General features: G+C 39.9%; 1 protein-coding gene across 2 annotated transcripts in view; it reads left to right on the plus strand.

The window, feature by feature from the left end:
- LOC111601360 (protein tincar) overlaps positions 1-18,445 on the plus strand; it is a 66,413-nt gene extending 47,968 nt beyond the window's left edge. Inside the window, exons 6-10 of one of the 2 annotated variants that reach the window (XM_023317893.2) lie at positions 4,856-5,090; positions 11,884-13,752; positions 14,283-14,712; positions 15,727-16,432; positions 17,269-18,445. In XM_023317893.2, coding sequence (XP_023173661.2) covers positions 4,856-5,090; positions 11,884-13,752; positions 14,283-14,712; positions 15,727-16,432; positions 17,269-18,093 — 4,065 coding nt within the window. In that variant the 3' untranslated portion in view covers positions 18,094-18,445. Of the gene's footprint in view, positions 1-4,855; positions 5,091-11,883; positions 13,753-14,282; positions 14,713-15,726; positions 16,433-17,268 lie in introns of those variants that run through there. The other variant, XM_023317895.2, reaches the window with a different exon arrangement.
- Positions 18,446-24,551: the final 6,106 nt, after the last annotated feature.

The raw sequence follows: 24,551 nt of genomic DNA on the forward strand, positions 1-24,551 counted from the left end.
GAGAGTGAGAGAGAGGGCAGCAGTATAAAGGGGCAGCTGGAAGCTGCAGATACGGCGTTTGCTCTACGGCATACGATGTGTGGAGTAGGAGGCAAATAAGAGTATGTCCTCTGTCACTTTTGTTAGTTTGTATTTAAGCCAGGACACAAACAGTATATGGACAGCTTGTCGCGGGTCTTTCTCCGATAATTGGCTTGTTTCTAGACAACTTAAAAGCTGAAAGAGTGGAATAAAAATAAAACAGCAGAAAGCACTATCGCGAGCAGATTCAGCCCTCGATGCGCCAGCAGTGTATGAAATATGTAGCTCTCAATATGGCTTAAAATTTTATGCAAATGAAAGCGTAGCCCCACCGCCGCATACACAACTCCAGCTGGGAGTCAACCAAAATCTGGCTATCAGTCACAGCACAGCCACAGCATGGCAGTCAGCGCAAATCAAACAGCAACAGGATAATTGAGAGGAATGGGAGAGGAATGGGATCACACGGCAACCATTTAATAAAGCCAACAGCAAAGGCCAATTCACTGACTGAGCAAAAACCGAAGCCTAACATTGGTCATTGACGCGTGGCTATCAGGACGCACTGGCACAGGCACAGGCACAGGCACAGGCACAGGCACAGGCACCGCCGTATGTACAGGCGCAGTCACAGGAAATAGCTAGCAGGCAGTATATCTGCAGCCAATTATTTCAAATTCATAGTTGCTGTCCACTCTTTGCCTTTGAATGCAGACTGCTAGGAGTCTATGGCAGCAGAATTTTCACATTTAGTGTCGTGTTCCATGCTGAGTCAAATCCGACAGAACTTAATTTGTTGCGTATCTTAGGCAAAGAAGCATTTGCAATAGAAAGTACATAATCAAAGACTTGGGTCTAGCACTCGTATGTTCATGTCCGCCTCATACAGAGCATTGATATTTCATCATTTCCAATTTCAAACTTCATATTTTTGTCAGGGTCAACACTTGTGTGAGATTTTGAAGGTAGCATAGGCTTTACTAGTCGTAAGTCTCTGGTATTTGAAATACGCATTTTATTAATTTGTTGCGAAGGGGAGTAAGAATCCCAAATCTCTGTAGTTATTACAGAAGTAGAAGCAGTAAGATAGATATTTTTAATATTTACGGCTACGCTTAAAAAAAGAAGCCAAGTTATCGATTTTTGTTCGTTAATGGAAATGGAATGAGCTATCGAAAACACAATAAGCAAACGGATTAGCTGGTTCAACTGAGCTCGTCGTCTCAGATCTCAGATATTTAGGGTAATTCTGATTTGCATATACAGACGATATTATAAGAAATATATATATATTATATTTTCATTTCGCTTATGTGAGCATTGTTAATAGCAAAGCACTTTGGAGTACATAGAAATTTAAGGCGTAGGAACAGCTGCCGTTGAGCAGTAGTTGTCTCATAGTCTTGAACTCTGCGTAATTTAGCGAAGAGTTAACCATTTTGATCCACGGTATAAAGTATGAAATGTTCGTGTAGACACCTGGAAAAAATCTTCGGCCACAATCAATGCCCCAAGAAATTATGCCTGTGAGGGAGTTCATGCAAATGAGAGGACCACCCGAATCTCCTCTACAGGCATCAATGCCGCCTTTCAGCCAGCCGGCACACATTTGAGATTTGGGCAGAAAGAGGTAGATAAAGGTGCAGAGACGTTGGGGCAAAATCGGCACGTTAGCGGCCATCAGCTGTTTCTGCTGGTTACCCCAGCCGCTGATTAGGCAAATGGAACCATCCCGTAAAGGCTGTTTGACGAGCGACACGGGCTGAATGTACGGAGAGTCAGTGGGTATAATACCATTGAGGAATAACAAAGCAATATCATTCTCAAGCGTTGTTTGACGATAATTCGCATGCGCAATGATCTCTTCTATCAAATACACGAGAGTAAAATTGTTCTTTACATTAATATAGGTTATACCGGCTACGACAACATAGTTTTCGGAACTTCTATACTGCACCGGATTCGTATTATTTCTAAATATTAGGTAGTGAGTACAGGTAATAAAGCCATCGGTGTGTAACGTTACCCACATTTCAAAGCAGTGAGCAGCGGAGCAAACCACACGCTGCGATATCACTGAGCCACCGCACATGTGGCCAGTGCCGAAATTTGCCTCGTGATAGGCACGTGCACGAATTGACACAATGTATGGAACTTCGTCAATGGTTACTGGATAGCCACCCACTATCTTGGCGTGCGTCTCTTCGGTCCCTTCAATGACAATACATAATTATCAAGCACATGTAGATTTGCATAACTCACGCTGACCAACGTCCACAGCAGCAGTTGCTGTGAGCAGCAAGAAGGCAATTGACAGCACTTGACTAACAAACATTTCCCGTGACCCGTCGAATGGTGCTGGCTGCTAGTTCAATTGGACGATACATTGAGCCGGAATAAAAAATTGTTTCTAAAAGAATCACAAATCGATAATACTGCGATTCGTAAGAGAATTTTTAAAATTCGCCTTCGAAATTCGTTGCTTTTGAATTTGACAAGAAATCCACTTCGATACTAATTGTAAAAATGTGAAAACGCTGAGCATACATAAATATAGTTTGATTTGCCCGAAACCTAAATTTTTTTCTTTAAATATTTCTTATTATTTCTCATATCTTATTGTATATTTTGTTCTGCGCTTTCCTATTGTCTGCCAATTAATATGATGACTTTCAAATACAGTTTTGTAAATGGTTTGCTCATAAATAAATGAATGAAAAAAGAGTGCTTTAAGCACTGGAATGTTAAGATAGAGGAAGCAGCTTTATGCGGAGCACACTTGGAACTTCGGGAATTTAGCAATTTAAATGAACATTAAGTTAGTTATTTCTTTGCGGCAAATGAAAAAAGCAACATGCAGCCAGCGTACATGAGCACAGTTGCCAAATAGCTTGCTGATTTTGGCAGGATAACACATACCATTTGTATGTTGGAGTGGCTGGCCAAGGACTGACTACTACCTAGGGTTACCTGGTCCACTCCCAAACACTGTGCTGCATATGTGAATGCAGCATATAAAGAGCGATGCTGGCGGTTGTGTTGCTTCTTTTAGTCGGGCGCGGGTAAGGTTTTTAACCGCGATGTGTCGGCACGCTTAAAGTATTATCTCGTTGGGTAAATGGGTGTCCACTTTCCATCTCACTCATACACGCGCACAGTATACACAGTGCTGCAGCTGCAACTGGAGCTCCTCTGTGTATGCGTGTGCACTTCAAATGGGTTTCGCTTTTTGCGAATTGCAATCATTGTTGTTTCACGGCAAAACGTAACGTAACGAAACGAACCGAATCCAAAGCAAACAAACCAAAAGCAAGTCAGAATATCGGACGTATCCAACTAGGAAGTATATCTCCTGTCATGTCATCTCAGGAACTGATTGAAAACAATAAGAGAACGATCGTTGCTTAGTTGAGAAACACTTCTTTATAGAAAATACAATTATTTGTATATTCTTTGAAATTATGTAATAAAATAAATTTGTATTCTCAATTATATTATTGCCGAGATATATTACTATAAAATTGAGATTCCTTGTCGAGCTTTGAACCATTTAAATTGTTATTACCTAACCTCTAAGCTCTTACTGCCATTCGAATAATGCTCTCGAGTCAACTACCCAAAACTAATATACTCTCTTTACTCAGCGAACTCGTAGAAAGCCAAAAACAATAACAAAGAGCAAAGCAAGCTAAATCGCAGCGAGATCCATTTGCAATGGCTGTCTTCTCGCTTCTCACTGTGATTCCATGAAGTCTGCTTGTTTTTAATTTAAAAGCCCAGCAGCGCACATTTATTTATATGCTGCACGTGATTTTTATGTTTCCCTTACTTCCACTAACACATAGAAATGCACACACATACGTGTGTGTGAATCCACACGCTGTATATATAAATATTTCATTTCACCATTTGTCACGTGCATTTTTTATGCGCCAACGCGTCGCATACGCGATATTTCGCGCATAAAAATGCAAACTCAAAACACCCGCAATACATTTTACTTTGTTGTAAACGCAGCAGTTTATTTAATATTTTACTCTTATTGTTTTGCATAGTTTTATGTACGTATTTTATTTTTTATTAATTGCACGTCACGCCGCGAGCTCAGATTCTGTATCAAATGGAGCTCTCAGGTGGTATTGTGTGTGGTTTTGAATGCACACGCCTCCCAGGGATTTCAATTTGGTGGCATATTTTTAGTTGTGTCTTTGGCTGTGCTGCAAAAGCTTTCATTTGATTTATGGCTTGCTTTATTTATAAATACAAACAAATTAAAGCCAATTTCGACTGTGAATAATATATATATATATAAAATGAGGATACATGAAAGCTTAATGCTTAAATTGTCGATTTTATAGCTTGGTATCCAAATCATATGCAATTGACCGAGCAGTCTTTTGTACGATATAGAATAATCGAACTTAGATCGAAACCCAGGGAGACTGCTAAAGACAAAGGAAGGGAATAACTTATATAATTTGATTTGTTCCTTTAAGTCAATCAATTTCTTGCTTAATTACAAATAAGTTAAGGAAATATGTGTTTAAAGTGGAATGTATAGAAGTTTTACAGTTGATCAACACACACATAGCCTTAATCAATTTTTTTACTGCTTAGCTATTGTTTAGGTAATTTTAAATAAAATGTAGTCTTTTTAGACAGTTTCCAGTTGAACTTTGCGATTATTCAGAGCTGAAGCTGCGACAGCGGGCAGTAAGTTTTAACTATGCCAGATGTCAGCTGAAACTGGAACAGTTGATGGCTATTTTGCAGCTCATTCTATTTGTGCATTTCTGAAAAGTGAGTGTAATGTAGTGTTTGCTTTGCTTCACAGGTAGGCAACTTGGCTAACGATGGAATCAAATTGGCGACTGGCGCCAAAGAGCGTCGATGCACGCTGGCACCGCACGATGGACTCGAGGAGGAGGCACGCGGTGGCACCTTGCGCGCCCTTTGGACCCACGGAGGACCCACGGCAGCCTTTGTGCACATCCTCATTGCGTTGTGTCTGCTGCTGCCACGACTACTACTCGAGGCGCGCATCATCGAGAATGGACTCTTGCCAAAAGGTAAATGTTAATTAAGTGAAGTTCGCCACGACAGTGCTGACAATATAAGGTTGGCGACTGTCAACAGTCCAAATAAGGCCGAGCAAAAGCCACTTGCCATGAAAAACAAAGACTGCGATAGTGGGGCATACTCGACTTCAGTATACCGTGCTCTTACGGCCATGTTGCAATTTCATTTATGTTAGCCTAAAATTAATTTAGTTTTTTAAACGGACTGGCTAGAGCGTAAAATCAAAAAGAGGACCCACATTTCTGGTATTGCTCATCCATGCCAATAGGGCTAGCTATAATTGTCCATTGACAGACATTATTGAAATGAATGTAATTGTTTATTTTTATTTTAAAAATCTATATTTATAATTAAATTTTTAGTAAGTTTACTTTTACTTTATGTAATAATGTCTATTCAGAAGTTTTTAACGATATTTTCATTTAAATTCGGTTCGACTCTGTAACTCCTTTGCCATTATCGGTTTTGCATTTACTAAGAGTCTAAATGTTAATTCATCGGCTTTTATTGGCTTTGCAAATTTTTTTCTTGGTAGGATCGAACTCTGCGCAATTTATGATTCATATAATACTTACCCATATCATTTAGCTCTTAAGCATTTTAAGCTGATTTTTATAATCGATTTTATCCATTCAGAAATTGATCATTTCCAAGTTGTAGTGACTACACTATGCTTGGTAATTTTTTTTTAAATTATAAGGTTTAGAACTATAGATATTTTTGTAGATTCTGACACGGACTGGGCGTAACAATTCTACAGATATTCCCATTTGATTCTCATTATAATTTTATAATTATGAAATTATTAAAATTATTTGTATTAACTGACGCATTTTCCCTGTGATTTATAGGAGCGTATGGCAAATTCATTCTTCTTCTTGTTGAATACATATCACATAATCAATAACTTACGCTGTCAGCTGGACCTCGGCATACAAATTGACGGCAACAGGAAGTTGCCACAGCTGTATTTTTATTTATTTTATTGCGTCCTGGCATTTCGGCTGCCTTTTCCTGTTGTGCCTTTATTTCCCATTGCATTCCATTTTGCACTTCCGCCACGAGATGGCAGACACTTTGCAGCTGCTACAATATTATTGTTAAGCATACGCAGTGTGGTACATTGTCAGTTCATGAATGCAACTCTAAGGAGCCACAGGCATGGAATCGTTCATAACTTAATTTGTTGCTACAAGCAAATGAGCATTTGCTTCCATTGTGCATTTTAATGAAATTATTTGAGAAATGGCAGTCGTCATAATTGGACGCCAGACAATTGTCGCATGTCTCGCTGCAGTGTTATTTCAACATTTATAAAAACGCTAGCGCATTAAGCTGTTTGGCTAAGAAGTTGTAGCACTAATATAGGCAAGCTTAACAAAGTGAACTTAAGGGAATATTACACAGAGTCAGAGACAGAGATAGCTGTGTGGAGAAAGAGGATGTGCATAAGAGCGCACCGGCTCAAGTCACATCAAAGCAACGGCCATCTCTCGGGAAATCTGCTCGAAAAACATATGCACGAGCCGCTGTTACCACAGGCAAACAAAAACAAGCCCAAACATGCCCAATATGGCCGCACACAGGCTAACAACCGCAGGAGTAAACACACATGACACACAGGCACACACACGTAAATAGGTTGACAGGCAACCGGGCAACACGCCCATTATGGGCAGCAATAAGCCATGTTATTAACAGCGCGCAGGCGGGCAACCAAGCAACCAGCGAACCGAACCAAAACTGTGCAAATGTTGGCTCAATGAGCAGCAGCAGATGCAGAAGCCGAGCCAGGATATTCAGGACTCCGGCAGGCCTTTGTTTGCACATCACTGTGCGCGCATGTGTGTGAGTGAGTGTAGTAATGTGCCTTACACACACATGTGTGTGCAGTTAAACTGATTCCCCCCTTTAGCACAGTAAACTAATGTCACGATAAATGGTAAAAACAAAGAATAACACATATATAGGAATAAACGGAAAAAACTATTTGGCAAATAGTTCTTTAGCGGTTTTAATTACCAAGGGGTAGTCGGCTTTGACAAAATTTGCAGTTTACTGACTGCTTTAAAGTCTGGTTTCTGTTGTATCTGAGTAAGATTTTGAATTTGAGTTGAGTTTAATTAAAGTTTAATAAGCCAACTAACAACTGCATAAAACAGTGTTGTTGATGATTGGAAATATTTTATTCCAGTCTTGAAGTTTTTGCTGTGATATAAGCATTACTCAGTCGATAGTTCATATATGATATATGGAAATATTTTATTTCAGTCTTTAAGTTTTTGCTGTGATATAAGCATTACTCAGACCATAATTCATATATGATATATAGCAATTCGAATGATATATGTATATATTTATTTTATTAATAATTTAAGAGGCGTAAGCTAATAGCTAAACAAGTTCTTAAATCAAAATTTTGTATATATATTTATTTAATATTATATTATATATCTGTCCTTTGAGTACTTTTACTAGATTAAAGACTAATATTGGAAGTCCAGGTAGCTATAATTACAAAGTTTAACTCACTGCCAGCAGCATTTGCAAACATGTCGAGGCTCTCCGAAAATCGAGTTGCAGAGCAGTCAAGCTGATGGCAAAGCGAGAGAAAGGTAATTGCTTGGCGGGCTAAAGACAAGCAAATCAGAATTAACTACATTTAAAGCGATTCCTCTTGCGAATCCCCGATTCAGCGTCGGCTCCACTTTGCAGTGACCGTCGCAATTGTAATCCCGGTGCTGCTGCTGCATGTCCAATGTGGCTGACTGACCGTATGGCGGGTTTATTGAACCGGCCAGCGAACGAGCGCAGGATGGTTGGGGAAAATAAATGGAAACAAAGCCGCCAGTGAAGCGGCACTGGCATCGCGTTGCGGGAGTAAATTAAAAATGTGGCCAGGCGGTCGCAAGGGCATCATAAAAGGCATTGACGAGCTGAGTTGAGTTTAAGTCCGGGCTACGGAGTGACCCATGATGAAAGCCGCAGCAGCAGCAGCAGCAGCAGCAGCAGCTCAGCTCAGCTCACTTCATGTGATATTTCAATTAATTTCGATTTCTTTTGTTTTTCTCATTCGCTGTCCTTGTTGCAGGCAGATATGGCTGTGGTCCTTGTTTTTCCAATTCATGCTGGGACATTGTTTTTCGCGCAACTTGTTGGCTGCGCTTCATCTCCGCTAGCCCAGTGAAAATTAGAAAATCATTGGCACAAATAAAATGTGCAACGTTCCAAAGCCAAAGTCTAAGTCTGGTCGTGACATCAACTAGTCTCTGTGGGGGGCTGTGGCTGTGACTATGGCTGTAGCTGGGTCCGGATGTTGGTCAAGTTAAGTGCAATGCCTTGTCGCAACGGCTGCGTTAGCCATTTTACCGCTTGGTCGCCTTTCGCTGCAATTTGTCAACATCGCTGACATTCTTAAAGATGCACTAAGCTGCTCTGGATTGCTCGTTGAAGTTGAGACCTGTCAGCCTCAGGCCGGGCTTTGTAAGTTGGACATTATAATTTCCTGTAAGGAATTAACAAAGTTAGACTTAACCACCTGATTGACAGGCTCTAACTAAAGTTGCAGCAATAAAAAGCTATCAGAAAGTATAAGAGACCTGCATTTCTATAAATCTCTCTTAACTTTTGCATTAGCATTAAACCGCACCAAAGTACGCGCTGGGCAATTAGGTGGCACAGCTCGAAATCATAAAATGAAAATACTTTTCAAAAGTTCCCGCAAGTCGCATAAAAAGTGGACCGAAAAGCTATCAAACGAGGAGCTCGTAGCTATGCGCTGGGCATGGAGCTGCTATCACAGCGTAAGATTCGCAGAAAATGCATTACTTTACTTAATTAAAAAATGATGACATTCTGAATGTGGCAGTCAGGTGATTCCGACCTCATAATACTCCTTACTTATTAAAAGCAGCTGAATCTCTTTTGGTAAATGAGTCAGAAAGCTCCACCTCGAAAACTGTGGATGGTAGGCCTTATCAGACTTTCCACTATTCCAAAAGGCTTATGTTTATAGAAGTTTTGGTAAATCTCTTGAGGAGCCATATGTAAAACTGCAGAGGCTATGCATATGATCATAATAAAAGAGGTAAATAAGTTTCATATATCATATGCAGCCATAAATGATAGTAATTGAATGTGAACATAAAGTATACGCACCGCTGTACGCAGAAAGCCAACTAACAATCAAGGCGAAAATTAAACGAGGCTTATGAATATTCTTCATATAATCATCCAATATGTAAACTGCTATATCGTTTAGAATTTTTCTAAACTGCAAAATGAATTCTTTTTTAATAAAAATGCCCCAAGTAAGACATAAATTGAAATATCATATTTTAATTAGAATTTTTTGATTAGGGCGAGCAGCAGCTACTTCTCTTTTTGTGTATTTAATTAAAAGCTATGTGCAGATCAGCTTCCTGCAACAGTTTTATAGATTAAATCACTTATACGCCGTGTTGCGCTCATAAATAATTAATGCAGACGTCACGACAACACAAATGAAAACTGCGATAGAACAGCGGATGCTAAATATGAGAGCCCTCTTGTGCGCCATATTGACCGCTTGAAAGGCTACTAAACAGGCGCACTCGAATTAAGCAAAAGGAAACTGTTGAAGCCAAGGCGGCAGGTCGGGTTGGACGTGCACCGGAAGTGGTCCGAGATGTTGTGGCCAGCACAGACCAAGGCATGAAACTTATCATTATTCATGCTAAAGACTTAACGAGCGCGAGCTAGCGCCGAGCAAGGTAATGGGAGGCAGCAGGCGGAGACAAGCATTCTGTGAGGCTTATCGGCATCGCAACTATTACCCACAGCAGGGAAGCTGGGCAGTGGGCGTTGCTTGTCTTGGATTTGCGCGTTTTCATTACTTTGCCTTGCTCGTCTCTTCGTTCATCCTGCGTACTCCTCTTGCTTCTGCTCTTCTTGGCGTTGGTGTTATTGTCATTGCCATAATCGAGGCGGGGCAGGACGTCGAGACGAGGACATTGCCGTTGGGTTAATCTGCAGATTTTCGGTGTTGTCGGTTTTACGAGCCACTTGCCGTTTGCCAACGACGACATATTATTATGGCAGCCATTGTGTAATCCCGTGCAGTCGCTCCCTTTTCTAACTATGGCCGCATCAGTCTAACGGTCACCCCATCACCCAGCCCATTGTCTTTAATATTTGTTCGGCAATTTTCGGTCTTTTATTTTCGAGCTGGTTCTGTTTGCTGTCAACTCGCCGGCCCGCCAAGGGGCTTTGCTGTCAGTTCTTTGTGCTCTTAAAGCAACTTGTCCAATAAATAATTTTATGAAAGTGTTAACTTGGCAAATTTTCGTGTCGCTACTCAAGTTATTAACTGGGCCACAGTATCCACCGCAACCCGCCCTCCCACTGAAACCATAAAATATACAAATTAGCTACGCATTACAATTCAGCTAAGCTGCGCCAGCTATTGGCCTAAGTAAACTTTATCCTGGATCTCCACTATGAAAGCTGAATGTTCATTTTATATTATTTATGAAATAATTTATAAATATATTAATTGACATTAGCTGATTACAAATCCTGGCTTGCAATCAATTCAACGAATTTAATCAGCTCAATTTAATTCATTCAAAACAATAATCAATAATGGGCTTAGCTGAAAATATTACACGAAAAAAAAAGTTTTATTTGTGAAAACAGAATTGATTTCAGTATATAATTAATAATAAAGTTAAAACTATGACACCAGATGCTTTCACGTGATTTATGTTCGCTGTAGATTATTTCCACTGGCGAAATGAATATGCAATTATTTTTTTATGGTCAGCATATTTCATTAATCTGGACTCATTTGGACTTGTGTTCGTTCAGCTTATGTTAATATTCATTAGCACACATTCCGCTAGCATCTAAAGAGACACAACCCCCAAATAAATTTTGTACGCTGCGCTAACGAGTGAAAAAAGAAGAGAAAGAAACACCAAGCTGGACCGTAATAAACATGAACATTGAGTTCCGCTAAAAGCAAAGGTTGAACTTGCTAAGGTAGCTGTTGAGAGTCGTTAACTGGAACATAAGCCCCGACATATGCTGTAAATGTGCACTTAATTAGCCCAACGGGGCTTTAATATTATCCAGTGCTAAGCATTCGCATTTGGGAGCACCCGAAATGTAGGCAACACTTTTTGTGGCAGTCGAAATGGCATCGTAAGGCTCATGGAATTGGCTGGGCGTAGCATTATATTTATGCAGAACAGGTCGTGCAGTAGTCGCCTAGCAGATATTCTATGAAATATTATTATTATAGACAGATATTGGCATCAAGTGATATAGAATACAGACGCTCAGTTCTATTATCGAAAACATTTATTTTGCTCATTTCATTTCATTTGCAAGATGTGTACGGGGTATGAAGGACAGTCTCTCATTAACGCCCCATTTAATTAACGATAGCTGAGTGGAAGTTGAAACAGCTTGTGGTGTTTGCTTGCTTGGTACAATGTGTTCAAATGCTCATTACCTGCGCTCATATTTATTTAAAGCACGCGCGTGTGTGTTTGATTGAATGTCGATTTGTTGATATGTGTGTGTCTGTGGCTGAGTGATTGTGCTTGGCTGCCTATGTGTCCCGCCCAGAGAGGTGCTTGGCAGTTAATCCCCTGAACAAGCTCTGCTCTGCTGTGGAGTAGTTCAAAGCGATTTGTGTTGTTGCCAGCAAATCAGGCAAAGCATGAAGTAGTTCATTCTAATTAAACGCATCCATCTCATCTGCTCCCTCTTTCTGGCTCTCCCCCTTTTCAATTGCAGAACAAGTTTGGGCAACCGAATTGGACTTTGTTGTTATCAATAGACGCAACTTGATGGCCATGTCGGTGGTGGGGCCGACACCGCCCTATCGAAAACAGCAGCAGCAGCAGCAGCGGCAGCCGAACGTAACTGCGAACAGTTTGGAGCACGATGAGGAGGACTACTACAACGATACGATGTTCACGGCAGTGCGAGGCGGCATAGGAGGCATCAATAATAATTTGCTCGAGCTGACACGTGATAAGGATGGACGTAATGGCAGAAAGGCGGCCAAGACGACGGCAACAACAACAAAGACATCAATACGAGGTGGCGGAGCTGCGGGCAAGACAAGATACTTTGAAGTACCCGATTTAATTAATCGAAATATTGATGAGGGCAATGAGCGACTGGGGGACAACGATGATGACGATGATCATGATGACGATGCTGACGGCGATGATGCTGATGTAGATGTTGATGCTGATGATACTGACGATAGTGATGGCGTTGATGTGGGCGGAGAAGGCGGCACGATTATCATGCCAGATTTCGGATCTAGCAATGAGAAGCATGCGGGAGCGGACAATTGGCAAAGGCTGGGCACACTGGATAAGGCACGCAGCAAGCCCACAACAGCAACAACTAGCACTAAGCCGACAACGACAACAACAGCAGCTACAACAACAACTGCAAAAACAACGACAACCACAACAACAACAACAACAACAACCACCACAACAAAAGCACCAACAACAACAGCCGCAACTGAAATTACAACAAGGCAACAGCAGCCGCCGCACCAACAACACCAGCAGAAGCACAGTCGCAAACACCACAAACAACACCACAAGCAGCGCCAACAACAACCACGTCGCCATCATGTGACTTCGCATGAGCAGGCGCTGCAGGAGAGCTACGTCAAAGAGGAGGAGGAGGAGACTACAACGCGGGACAGCAGCATTCATCGTGTGCGCACCGACGTGCTGCCAGATTTAATAATACCCTCGACGCCGATTTCCACCAATTCCAAGATTATAGCCATCAAGCCCAAGACGCAAAAGCGACGCATTGCTAAGCGAGCAGCGCCCAAGTCGGGCGTGGAAATCGAGCCGGAATATTTGCTGGGGGATGGTGCCATCAACTCCAGTGAGTTTATAGCCAAGTCAAGCGAACAGCAACAGCAGCAGCAGCAGCTAGATGACGAGTTGGATCTTGATCTGGATGATGCGGACTTCCAAGCGCTGCCAGCCGTTACGCCAGCAACAGTTGCTGCCGGCAACAGCAATAACAACAACAACAACAATGAGTTTGTCCGTCTCGACGGCTTTGCGGGCATGCTGCAGCTATTCTTTGGCATTGATAAGCCCATCGATGTGGCAATCTTTGCCCAGCCACCCAGTGCGGAGTTCGTCAACCTGCTCTGCGCACTGCTCGTCTGGTCTGTGCGTTATCCGGCCGTTTTCTGGAACACATCCAAATCGTTTGCCTGCGTCTTTAGCCTGCAGATGATTGTCGCCGCACTGGACGTCATACTTGGCTACGTAGGCGTCTCCAATCTCTATAAGCTTCAGATCTATGCGGAAGCTATGCCGGTGCACCAACCAGGACTTATACTGAATGCCACCGTGACCCTAGCACTCTATCTGCTAGCCACAGCGCTCGTGCTGGCCTCCTCGATGGTCATGTACTTGTATGGACATGGCCGGTTGGCCACACGCATGAGAGATCGTTCCATCATCACGCTGAAGACGAGCCAAACGTGGATCTACTTTGCTCATTGTGCGTCCTTGTGCTTTGTGCTGGCTCTGGCTGTGGTCAAAGCCCCACTGCTAAATGATCTCAGCGCCACCTACAAAAACAATTTGCATTGTCCAACCTTTTTGGCAGGTGAGTTAACACTTGTAGCTAATCATTTAATATAAAAAACATATTCGATTAGAACTACAACTGTAGAGTTCAACTTCACTTAAGCGATATAGATATCAGTACTAGGTATTACAATTGAACTAAATTTGTGTTGTCATATGAACAACATTTTGTTGAAACTTAAATCGAAACAATTCACAAAAAACTGCATTCAGACCAAGTCTATGATAAGAATTTTCATGAGAGTAGCACAGGTGTGCCTGAGTTCGTACTGCGAAAACAAGTCTCTATAGGCCAAGCTATTGTCGCCTTGAACTCTTGTCTGTTTGGCCATGTCATAAGCCAATTAGCGGTTGTTGTTTAACGGGATTTCGCATTAATTGGCAGCTTGCATAGAACAAAGAGCGCGTATCAAATGACCAGAAAGCTCAATCGGGGCCCGTCTCAATAAACACGTCTTTCGACTTAATCATCCTTTGCCTTCATTCTGAATATAACTCTCTTTCTCTCTCTCTCTCTCTCTCTCTATGTATTTATATCTTTTTGTGCAGCTTTGGTGGGAGTAACACATTTGCTGCTGTGGATTGTCGTCTGGCTCTGTTTGACTATTAAGAGACGTTGGCACTTTAAGCTGCCACCATTGGATCATACGTATGGCGGTCTGTTGAACAAGGCCAGCGCTCAGCCTCTGCTCATGTCCAGCGGTCAACGAACGGGCAGCAATTCGAGCAGCGGCGGCAACTCAACGAGCACCACGGTCAATGGCATGGACAGCTCCCTATCCAAGCCGGACATGATGAGCACGGCCACAAGCACGGAACTGGGCGTGGGCATGAGCATGGGCCTGGTGGCACAGGAGGATATCTATTGGCCAAAGCTGACGCCCAGCTCGCCGAAGCTGAAGGTCACCTTCAACGAAGTTACGAGTACGTCTGATGATGTCCTACTAATTGGTGACCAAGAACAAACTGATGGCAAGCGGTAAAAAATCGTTTTTAGTTACAAAAAACAACAAATTAAACAAAAATAGAACAAAAATGAAGGCAGCGCCCGTTGTCCGTTTTACTTACAAATCTGCAATCTGCATTTTACATACACGTACTTAGTATAGTTTCATTTAGTTCGTTCTCACGCACCACCAAGCCACCCACCACCCACCACCCATTGCACAGTAAAAACTAATAAAAGCAAATAAATAAAGCAAAATCATTTCTTATGTAATCTAATCTAGATTCTAATTGTGTTGTGTTTCGTTTTGTTTATTTTGCACGTTCCATTCCATTCATTCCGTTAATTTCCCAATTACTTATCCAACACACACACACACACACGCACACCCAAATTCAAACACTTCTTTAACAAATTTGCCAACGCCTTTTCAAATTTGTTTTCTGCATCTGACATCAAAATTGTTGCGTTTGTTTTCTCTTAATTTCCATTTCCAGTTGGGGGTTTTTGTTGTCCATTTTCAATAACGGAATTTCCCACTTTCAATCGTACAAGTGTATTATACAATAGTTTTATATAAAAACAAAAAATATGTCTGAACAAAAGAAAGAAAGGAAACTATTTTTGTTCCGCTTGTCGCCTGTTTTATTGAAAATTACTCACAGAATTTAATCAACAAAATTGTTTTTTTTTTCATTTGTTATTTAAAAATTTGATTTTTCTTTGTTTCACTTATTGTTGTTTGTTTGTAAATGTCAATTAACTAGACGTGAATTAGACGTGAATTACTAACTCTAGCTAATTGAATGTGTCTCGACTTTAAATTGAAATTAACATTTTATAAATTGAACCCGCACTTCGCGTTGTTGTTGATGTTGCTCTTGTTGACAGTTAAAACAATTCCAACTAATCAATGGAGCAACACAAGGTGGTCAACTCATGTGGGTACAGCGTCTGAGTAAATTCGCCTTCTAATTTAACTCCCCTCGCTCTTCCCTGCCTCTTTCTCGTCTCGTTCTCTCTTTCTTTCCCTCTAACTGCCTGCAGCCATACGAGCCGTGGAACCTCGCTATGTTTTGCCAGTTCTACGGGGGAAATTGACGACGGCGAGTACGCGACATTAAGGGCGGCCACCGCCGGCGCCGTTGTGGGCATCACCATGGGCAGCATAAAGAGCAGTATTGCAGTAAGCGTGGGCGGGGGCAGCAGCAGCATCATGAGCGGCCTGCTGCACCTATGCGAATACGACGAGCTGCCACCTCCGCCATCCGTCAACCAGCAGCAACGCCCACACGCCCATGACTACGCGAATCTGAGCGGGCTGGGCGGCATTAGTGATGACAATATCTCCGAGGAGGGCAAGTTGTTGGCTTGCGTGCGTGACGACAGCATTACGTATGCTTCCACACGCGATCTGGAGCCGCCGCAGCCAACATCAGTGTCAGCAGCAGCAGTCACTGCATCACCACCGCCGCCGCCACCATTGCCCGCAAAAGGTGCGCCCATGCCACAGCCGCCCAGCGTGCAGCAACCACGCCCACCCACTTACGGACGCGCCCCACAGGCCATGCCCGAGATCATGCAAATTTCACCCGAGCACAAGTCACAGCCACAACAGCAGCAACAACAGATGCACCAACAGCAACATCATCCTCTGCAGCAACATCCACATCCGCATCCACTACAGCAGCAGCATCATCTAGTCAACCCCCTGGCTCCGGTCACTGTCGCTGTGCACACCCACGAGGCTCAAGTAAGTGGATAACGGGACATGCGTAGCTAGACCCACAACTAAAGTCCCAAGGGCTGGGAGAATAAAAATGTTGCTGCTTAGCAAACTTTTGGGGTTATTGGATAGTGAAGTGGTATTCTATTATAACATATATATTTCTATATATAAATATTTATAACAGGACTTCTGAATACAATGGCCTTTAGAATATGCAACCTGGCAATAGAAATTAAATGAAATCAAAGGCAATTAAATAAAATATAAACTTGGTAATTTGAGCTATTCGCTTATGCAGCACTTAGAGATCAATATTTGGTTAACATATACTTGAAATTTGAATAGTATAATTATTAATATAATATTTATTAATAATTAATATAATAGAGTATAAGTTAGTTGGCCTTTTGCGGCAGCTCAGTATTAATATTTTGGTTAGATTGATGCGTAGCATAGGCCACATGCTCGTTCAGGGAGTAAGAAGCCAGTCGAGTGTAACTCGTGACACGCCTGCGGGTGCTTGTGTGGCAAGCCATGAGATTTATGCTTGCCGTTATGAGACAGCATAAATCAGTGACAGGACAGTGCAGAGACCACATGCCCAGCCTGATGAATAGTCTGGCCTGCCTGACTGCCTGCCTGCCTGTCCGGCTGTCTGCTTCTGCCAGACTGTGACAACATCCGATAGGGTAACAGGACACTCGCCTGATTTAATTTCATTTTCACTTGCAGGCGCCGAAGTGAAGCAGAGCAGCCAAATGACGTTTTTCCTATCTATATATCCCCCTTTTCAATCATTTCCAATCTCCACACTTTCTGTTTCGCTCACGCTTTCTCTTGCCTTTCCTTGCCGCCACCAGATCGCCTCCAGCTCCACATCCCGCTGCCTGCGGCGCGCCGACTCTGGCGTGCCAAATGAGGCGTTAACGCCTCGCAGCGACACCAACTCGATCAGCGAAAGTACCAATACAACCTCGCCGCCAGAGCGCGCTCCCTCCGAATCCTCCAGCGGCGTGCACTCGGGGGAGGAACGTGAACTGGAAGTTATCATACGGCCACGTGTCAGCTGCAAGGCACCGCCACGCCCACCACAGCCACCCATACAGGAGGAGCCGTATGGCCGCTGTACCAACATGCGCATGTCCAGCTTCAACGCCGACCCAGCCAGCGTTATTAATAGCGCCACATTACCTTTGCAGCGCAGCGCACCTGAGCAGAAGTTCGACTACACTGCCCATTGCAGCACGATGCCCCTGCCGGCCGGCTGTCACAGCCAACAGCTCACCAACGGCAGCAGCAGCGGCAGCAACAGCAACAGCAATGGCGGCTATGCCTCCACATCGGCCATGACCAGCTCTATGGGTCCACCCTCGCAGGTGTCCACCTTTAAGACGCCCAGTATGCACTATGCCAATGCAGCCGTCGCCCTCGGCTCCTCCGTTCCACACACAACGCTGCCCAATGGCGTGCGTTACTCGAATCCGCATTTCCTACGCAGACTGCCGCACGTTAGCAAAGCGGCCGAGTCGCCGTATGGACACCTTGGCTATGGGGCGGCACATCATGCCTTCAGTAAGCTGCCACACGAGACGCATCCGACCATACACGAGGATCGAGATTCGGCCAACTACTCCATGGCCTCGGACCAGGACTGCGGACTCTACGTAACGGCGCAGCTGCACTAAGCCGGGCAGCATCTAAAATAAAAATCAGCTATAGTAGCAGCTCTCTAGTATCGTATTAACACGCATAGAATCAAGCTTAAAGATGTACTTTAATCCTAAGTGTATAGATGCCTCAAATCTTAAATCTTCCACAAGCACTTCACAAGTTCATGTGGCATCATCACAGCTCAGTCATTGCCATTATTGAGCTCTGATCACGCTCTGATGATGGCTTTTGACTTACTAGCAGAAGTAAACCTTAAAAAGTCCCAAGTTATTCTATGATTTGCCTGAATAACAAACATCTACCGTGTAGCACAAAAACCACGCCCACTGTAACTGACGCCCCACGCATAAGGTTACAAAGGATATCTATTCATATACTACATATAAATATATATATACAACTCTATATTTATACACACTACTAGGTATGCTCGTATACAATGTGTAAGATAATAAATAATAATTGAGTTTATCATATCATCTATGATAATATATTTAAACTAGAACTTGGCGCGATGTCTAAGCAAATACACATGCATATATATGTGCATATATAAAGAACTATTATGAAGTAATCAATATAAATACCTTTAGAATTTTTTTCGACTACAAAATCTTTTCCCTAATCTGAAAAAAAAATGCATACGAATTTAAGCCGCAATTGCATGGTTTTATAAGTAACAAAAGAAGCCGTAGAGCTTGTCAGGTGGAAACTAGCTGGCGAAGTAGGAAATATATAATATTGATGTTTTCCCAAAGCTCGGATAGCTGAAATCGGATGTAGATCGCAATAGCTTTATTAGCTTGTGAATTTCTTTGATATCAATTGCAACCGATTCTATATAGAGATCGGCCAAGCTTTGCAATCGATTTTGATCCATATATTTGAACGATTATCGAAACCTGATTCAATAAACTGCAAAAATGTATAACACTCGATTTGTAGCTAACTTTCAATGAAAAATTCTTGAAGTCATAAACATCTCTGGATCAACATCGATTGTCAATCAAATAATTTATGCAATCGTCGCAATTTTGCAAAAAAAAAGTGACGGACGCAAGCATTAGTCAAGCTTCAGCTAGTCGACGTAGAGTTAATTAAAACAGCTTCAGCATATTTTGTACGGTCTCTCAAATATATATAACATATATTCGTATCACTTAAGATAACTGTAAAATGTAATGTAACAAAGCGACAATATGATGATATCTAATGTATTATAAAAGGAACTAACTAACTGTACGAAATTAGCTAATGCATCCAGCATCGGAAACACGCACACATACGCAACCATTAACTCACGGACTTCAAGCACTTCCCATACATATCTCCCACAAATAAGAATTCCAACTTTTCTAGGCTCTCTCTACATGGCTTCTAGATAAAAGGAATATGCACGTATTTGGATTAAAAACCCGAAGAAGAGACATATATAAGATTAACGATATACAACTTAAATGTAATCCTATTTGCACTCGCACCGTCGGCACGTTATTTGACAATTTGGCCATATTTATTTTTGTTATGAAGACTGATTAGCATTATAATACCCTATAATGAGAAGCCCTACAAGCACATGCATTCAGAAACACTTAAGATACCCCAGCTTGACGTTCCATATAATTCTATGCATTGTACTATTCTAGACTACATTCGTATATATAACTTATTTAAATATATGTTGACATAGGGGCAAACAGTCTTTAACATTGGTTCCTTTAAGAAACGCACTAAAGCTAAATATTAGCCGTACTTAAGCCACACTTTTGTAAAATAATTTATATTCAATTTTAGCATTAATAATATGATATATAACAAAATACGAAGTATGCCCCTTGATATCGCATTATGTATGTAATCACAATCGTATTTTTTGTAAGTCCAACTAACCAAGCGAGATGAAAACAATTGTAAATGATAGTAAGAATAATGCCGCCAATGAACCCGATATGACATGATAGATACACGCATATACATATATCTAAATATATTTATTACAACACATAAATAAGCAAATGAATACTTAAATGTTTGAATTATTTATACATACCATATATGATTAAAGGTTTATCAATGGTAAATAAAAAAATACCACCGCTTTATGTGAAACCCCAAGAAAAATGTGTTTTATGCTGCGGGCTGGGAAGTAAATAAAAAAAATATCCAAATAGTAAATGTTTATCCCACAGATAGATGGATCAGATGCATTCGATGCCTTTGCATTTTGTAAATGAACTCTTTCTTGATGCTTCTGTTATATTTAAGTATGATATACACTCATTTTCAATATAGATATAGCTAGATCTCCCAAATATAATATTGTGTATTGCCAGACAATGTTTTTATTTAACATCTTGCAATACTATTGAGAAACCTGGATAATCCTTTGGTTTTGATGACTACTCTCGCACAGATGCACTTGCATCTTGTATATATATTTCGCATCATTATCGAATCATTTATCTATATATATAATATGAAATTTGTATCTCAGAATTGTGTCTCAGTGACCCTTTTTTTCCACAATTCAGATACACTTATTGCAAGCAAAAAATTTATTTTTCACTGCTTTCAAATATACTTAATCGAAGCCAAGAGCTTATCTATGTTTCCGATTCATACAAGAGACGAGCACGAGGATCAAAGATCTTATCATAATTTCCAAATGGCTTTCTTTTGAGCTCTTCAGGTATCGGAGCACTCAGATAGACAAAATAGACAAATTTCCATTCCACACAAATATTATATTTTAATGGAGTCCTTTTATCTTGTCCCAGTGAAGCTGTTGAAACTATTTCAAATACCGTAAGCAAGTAAAAAAATGTTAGTTTTGTTTTATTAGAAAACAATTTTAATGAATATTTCTTTTGTTTTGTTGTTTAAATGTTGGTTTTCATTAAATTTGTAGTTTACACAATTTCAAGGTCTGTTTTCGTGTCACTATTTATGCCTTCTCTTCTGCAAATTTTATTTTTTCCGTTTATTTAATATAATATAATTACATAATTTCTCTTTTTGGATTTCTTCTGTTTTTGTTTTTATTTTTATATTCATTTTCACAGTTTATTGTCGTTTCTCGACCTTCGATATTTGTCGAGATATTAAAATACAATATATTCGAAGCGTATTTCACGCAGCCATTTGCTTTAATTATTATTTTGTTTTAGTTTGGTTTGCTTGTCAACATTTTGCAATAAATGATATATCTCTCTGTTGTTGTTGCTGTTGTGTATTTAATTTGTTTTATCAGTTGAACTTAGTAAATAGAACTTTTTGGTTTCACTTTTGTTTGGTTTTGTTCTTTAAATAACTTGACGTAATATATCTTGCGTTTTATTAACAATTCTATGTGTGTATATATATATAGATATATATATATATATATATATGTGTGTGTGGTTTTGTGTGTGTTTGTGTATGTAGGTGTGAGTGGACTCGTGTGTATTGTAGTTCCATTTAGTGACTTCTCTACATAACAAATTCATAGTTGGGATTATAAATAGATGTTCAAATATGAGTAATGTTTAATGCAGCATAAATGCTCTTGCCAAAGATTTGTTAATAGGAACTTAACGAATATTAACAAACTGGTTCGAATCTATTGCTTACAAAAGTCTTTTAAATATAACTATGCAGAATATGAACTTTTTACCGTTGTCTATGTAAAGCTGCTTAACGGACATTGGGATAAGTTGCTGTAATTTTTTATAACACTATATATTGAAAAGATAAATATTTAGCATTAATTACATTTTCTACTCCACATTGTGCTTGGTAAGGGCATTTGAAAGTCGTTACCTGCCGACATTATTAATTATCGTTTGTTGTTCTTGCTGTTGTTGATTGATTATTAAAAGCATTCAAGTTTCTTTCATAGGAGGAGAGCAAATAAATAAAATGTGGAGCTTAGTCTAGGAAGCTTTTTCTTGGCATGAGAATGTTTAGAGCAGAGTGTAAGATTCTATTAGCTAGTAGAATGTGTATGTGTGTCCTTGTATGCATAGGTATCTGTATCTGTATCTGTAACTGTATATGTGCATCTCTATGTATGTGTATATGTATCTACGTATCGCTAAATCGGTATGCTGTATCGTATAATTACTTGCTGGAAACCTCGCTGATAGTATTGAAGTTCTTTAAAGCGCGTTTTGTATTTGGTTCTACATGATGTTGTGATTCTTCGTTTTGCAGCAACATTTTGAATGCATTTCCCTGTTCGTTTCTGCTGGCATTATTACATATTTATTTTATATTGTTTTTATATAGCGGTAGATATAGAAAGTTTCAATGGTCATGCAACGGTATCCGCAACTGTAGTTGAATCTGTGTGCAAAAAGCTGATGAATGGACGGACAGGTTGAAATTAATATCGTTAGCCAACTGAGCTCTGAGGAAAATTGGATGTATTTAAATATATATCTACGATCTGTTGCTAGGAACAATACAATAGCTATACGGCGTATTCATATAAATTTAACAATACAATCATTATGTATATATAAAAATCTACTGCTCCCATCCTAGTTCCCTCGCAGGCCACTGATATGTTTACTCAAAATGAACCACTTGAGGACTTCAAATGCATTGCAAAATGTTGCGCAAAGAACGCAATCAAACGCCAAATTAAAGTATAAATATGTATATACATATATATATATAAACATATATATATATGTATATATATATGTATATATATATATATATATATTTATATGACTGTATGTATATATTTAATTTGTAACGTTTTCAAATGATACTCTCTCTACAGGCTAAACATGTGTTGCATGTGTTTTGTATGTTATGTTCTTCTTCTGTTCATTAGCAAGCAGGTAACATTTTTACAGCTCACACTATTCATGTTATTATGTTGAAGGTACAATGCGTTATTCTCTTAGTTCGAGCTAGCTGAAGTATTTAGACAAAGGATATGCGAGATATATGCAAATAGAAGCGAGATCACTGTCATGTCCTCTAATGGCTGATGCGAATGCGTTATATGTCATCTTTAATCTTTAATCTGTTATGTGTCATCTGTTGTCTGTTAGCAGCTCTGAGCTGGCGGCAAAAATTTTATCATTTTGAGGTCGCTGCTAACTTTTTGCAGCTGTGCAAAAATATCAATAAAATAAGCAGAAGCCAAAATAATTATTAATTATTAACAAATTTACCTCTCTATGGGTTTTATAAATATATGAATATATATATATATATGTATATATATATATATATATATATGTGTGTGTGTGTGTGGCCGTGTGTATGGAGTGTTATCTATGTACAGCTTAAGAGCAAAATTTGTTGTGTAAGTGTGTATGTGTGTGTGTAAGTGAGTGTGTGTTATTGTGTTTTAATTTTCTAAATTAAATTTGTTCAATCGTCACGCTTAATAAATACTTGGTTTGGATTAATACATATCTCATATATCATATATCTCTTTTTAGTTACATTCTGATTAACTTTAAGTTTAAGTTTAAGTTTAATTTATCGTAAGTTAGGCTTATTTAAGTGTTAGTGGTTCTTTGCTTGCTTAAACTTTAAATATATATATGTATATATATGTGTATACATATATTGTATATAGTATATACTCGTAAACATTTTCTTGAAAATCTATAATTTTAATTTATTGATTTAGATTTATCTATTAAACAACTTGCATCTGTACCTAAACCTCCTCCTCCTGCTTCTCTTCCTCCTCCTCATCATAATATTTTTGAATTATTTCTCTTTTTTATTTGTTCTATCTCACTGTCTTAGCTTAAGGTGTATGACCGACATTAGCACTTTTCTTGGTTGAGTGTAACTTTGCTTTTTATTGTATATCTATTTATTAATAATAATTATTAATAATAATAATCGTATTACGAAAATTATAGCGATCTTAGGTGTGTAATAAAAATGTCTTCAAATATGCATTCATTCATTTACAAATTCACTTTCATTGTCTGCTTTATGTTTGCCTCTCTTTTGTGTTATTTATATATATAATATATATATTATATTCTTTTGAAGCTTGTATCTCGAATTTGATAGTTTAGTTTAATCATTTACTGCACTGCTGTGTTATCGAGTATGGGTTTAAATGCATTTGTTTTCATGAGTTACAAAATTACCTAGATCCTTACACTCTTCTTAAGGAAATCTTCCGGTCAAGAATAAAAATAAAAATAAAAATAAAAATTGAAAATTACATACAAATTGGACATAGATTAGGCCAGCAGCATGCCGAATGGGAATAGCGGGCGATAGCTCCAACAGCTCCTGATGCTCATCCGGGGGGTTCCACTTCCAACAAAGCGCAGCAGGTCCTGCAGGCTGACCTTGGTCCTTTGCTATTTGGCTGCCTGGCTGGCAGCTCTTTGCAAGGGTTACTGCAAGGATTACCAAAGAAATTAGCTTGCAACATCTAGGCAAATGTTTTTGTGCATAATGCAATGTTAATTGTTGATTAGCGGGCAAATTAATTGTTAGT

This window comes from Drosophila hydei, unplaced genomic scaffold (assembly GCF_003285905.1).
Source record: "Drosophila hydei strain 15085-1641.00,03,60 unplaced genomic scaffold, DhydRS2 tig00008139-arrow-pilon, whole genome shotgun sequence".
NCBI lineage: Eukaryota > Metazoa > Arthropoda > Insecta > Diptera > Drosophilidae > Drosophila > Drosophila hydei.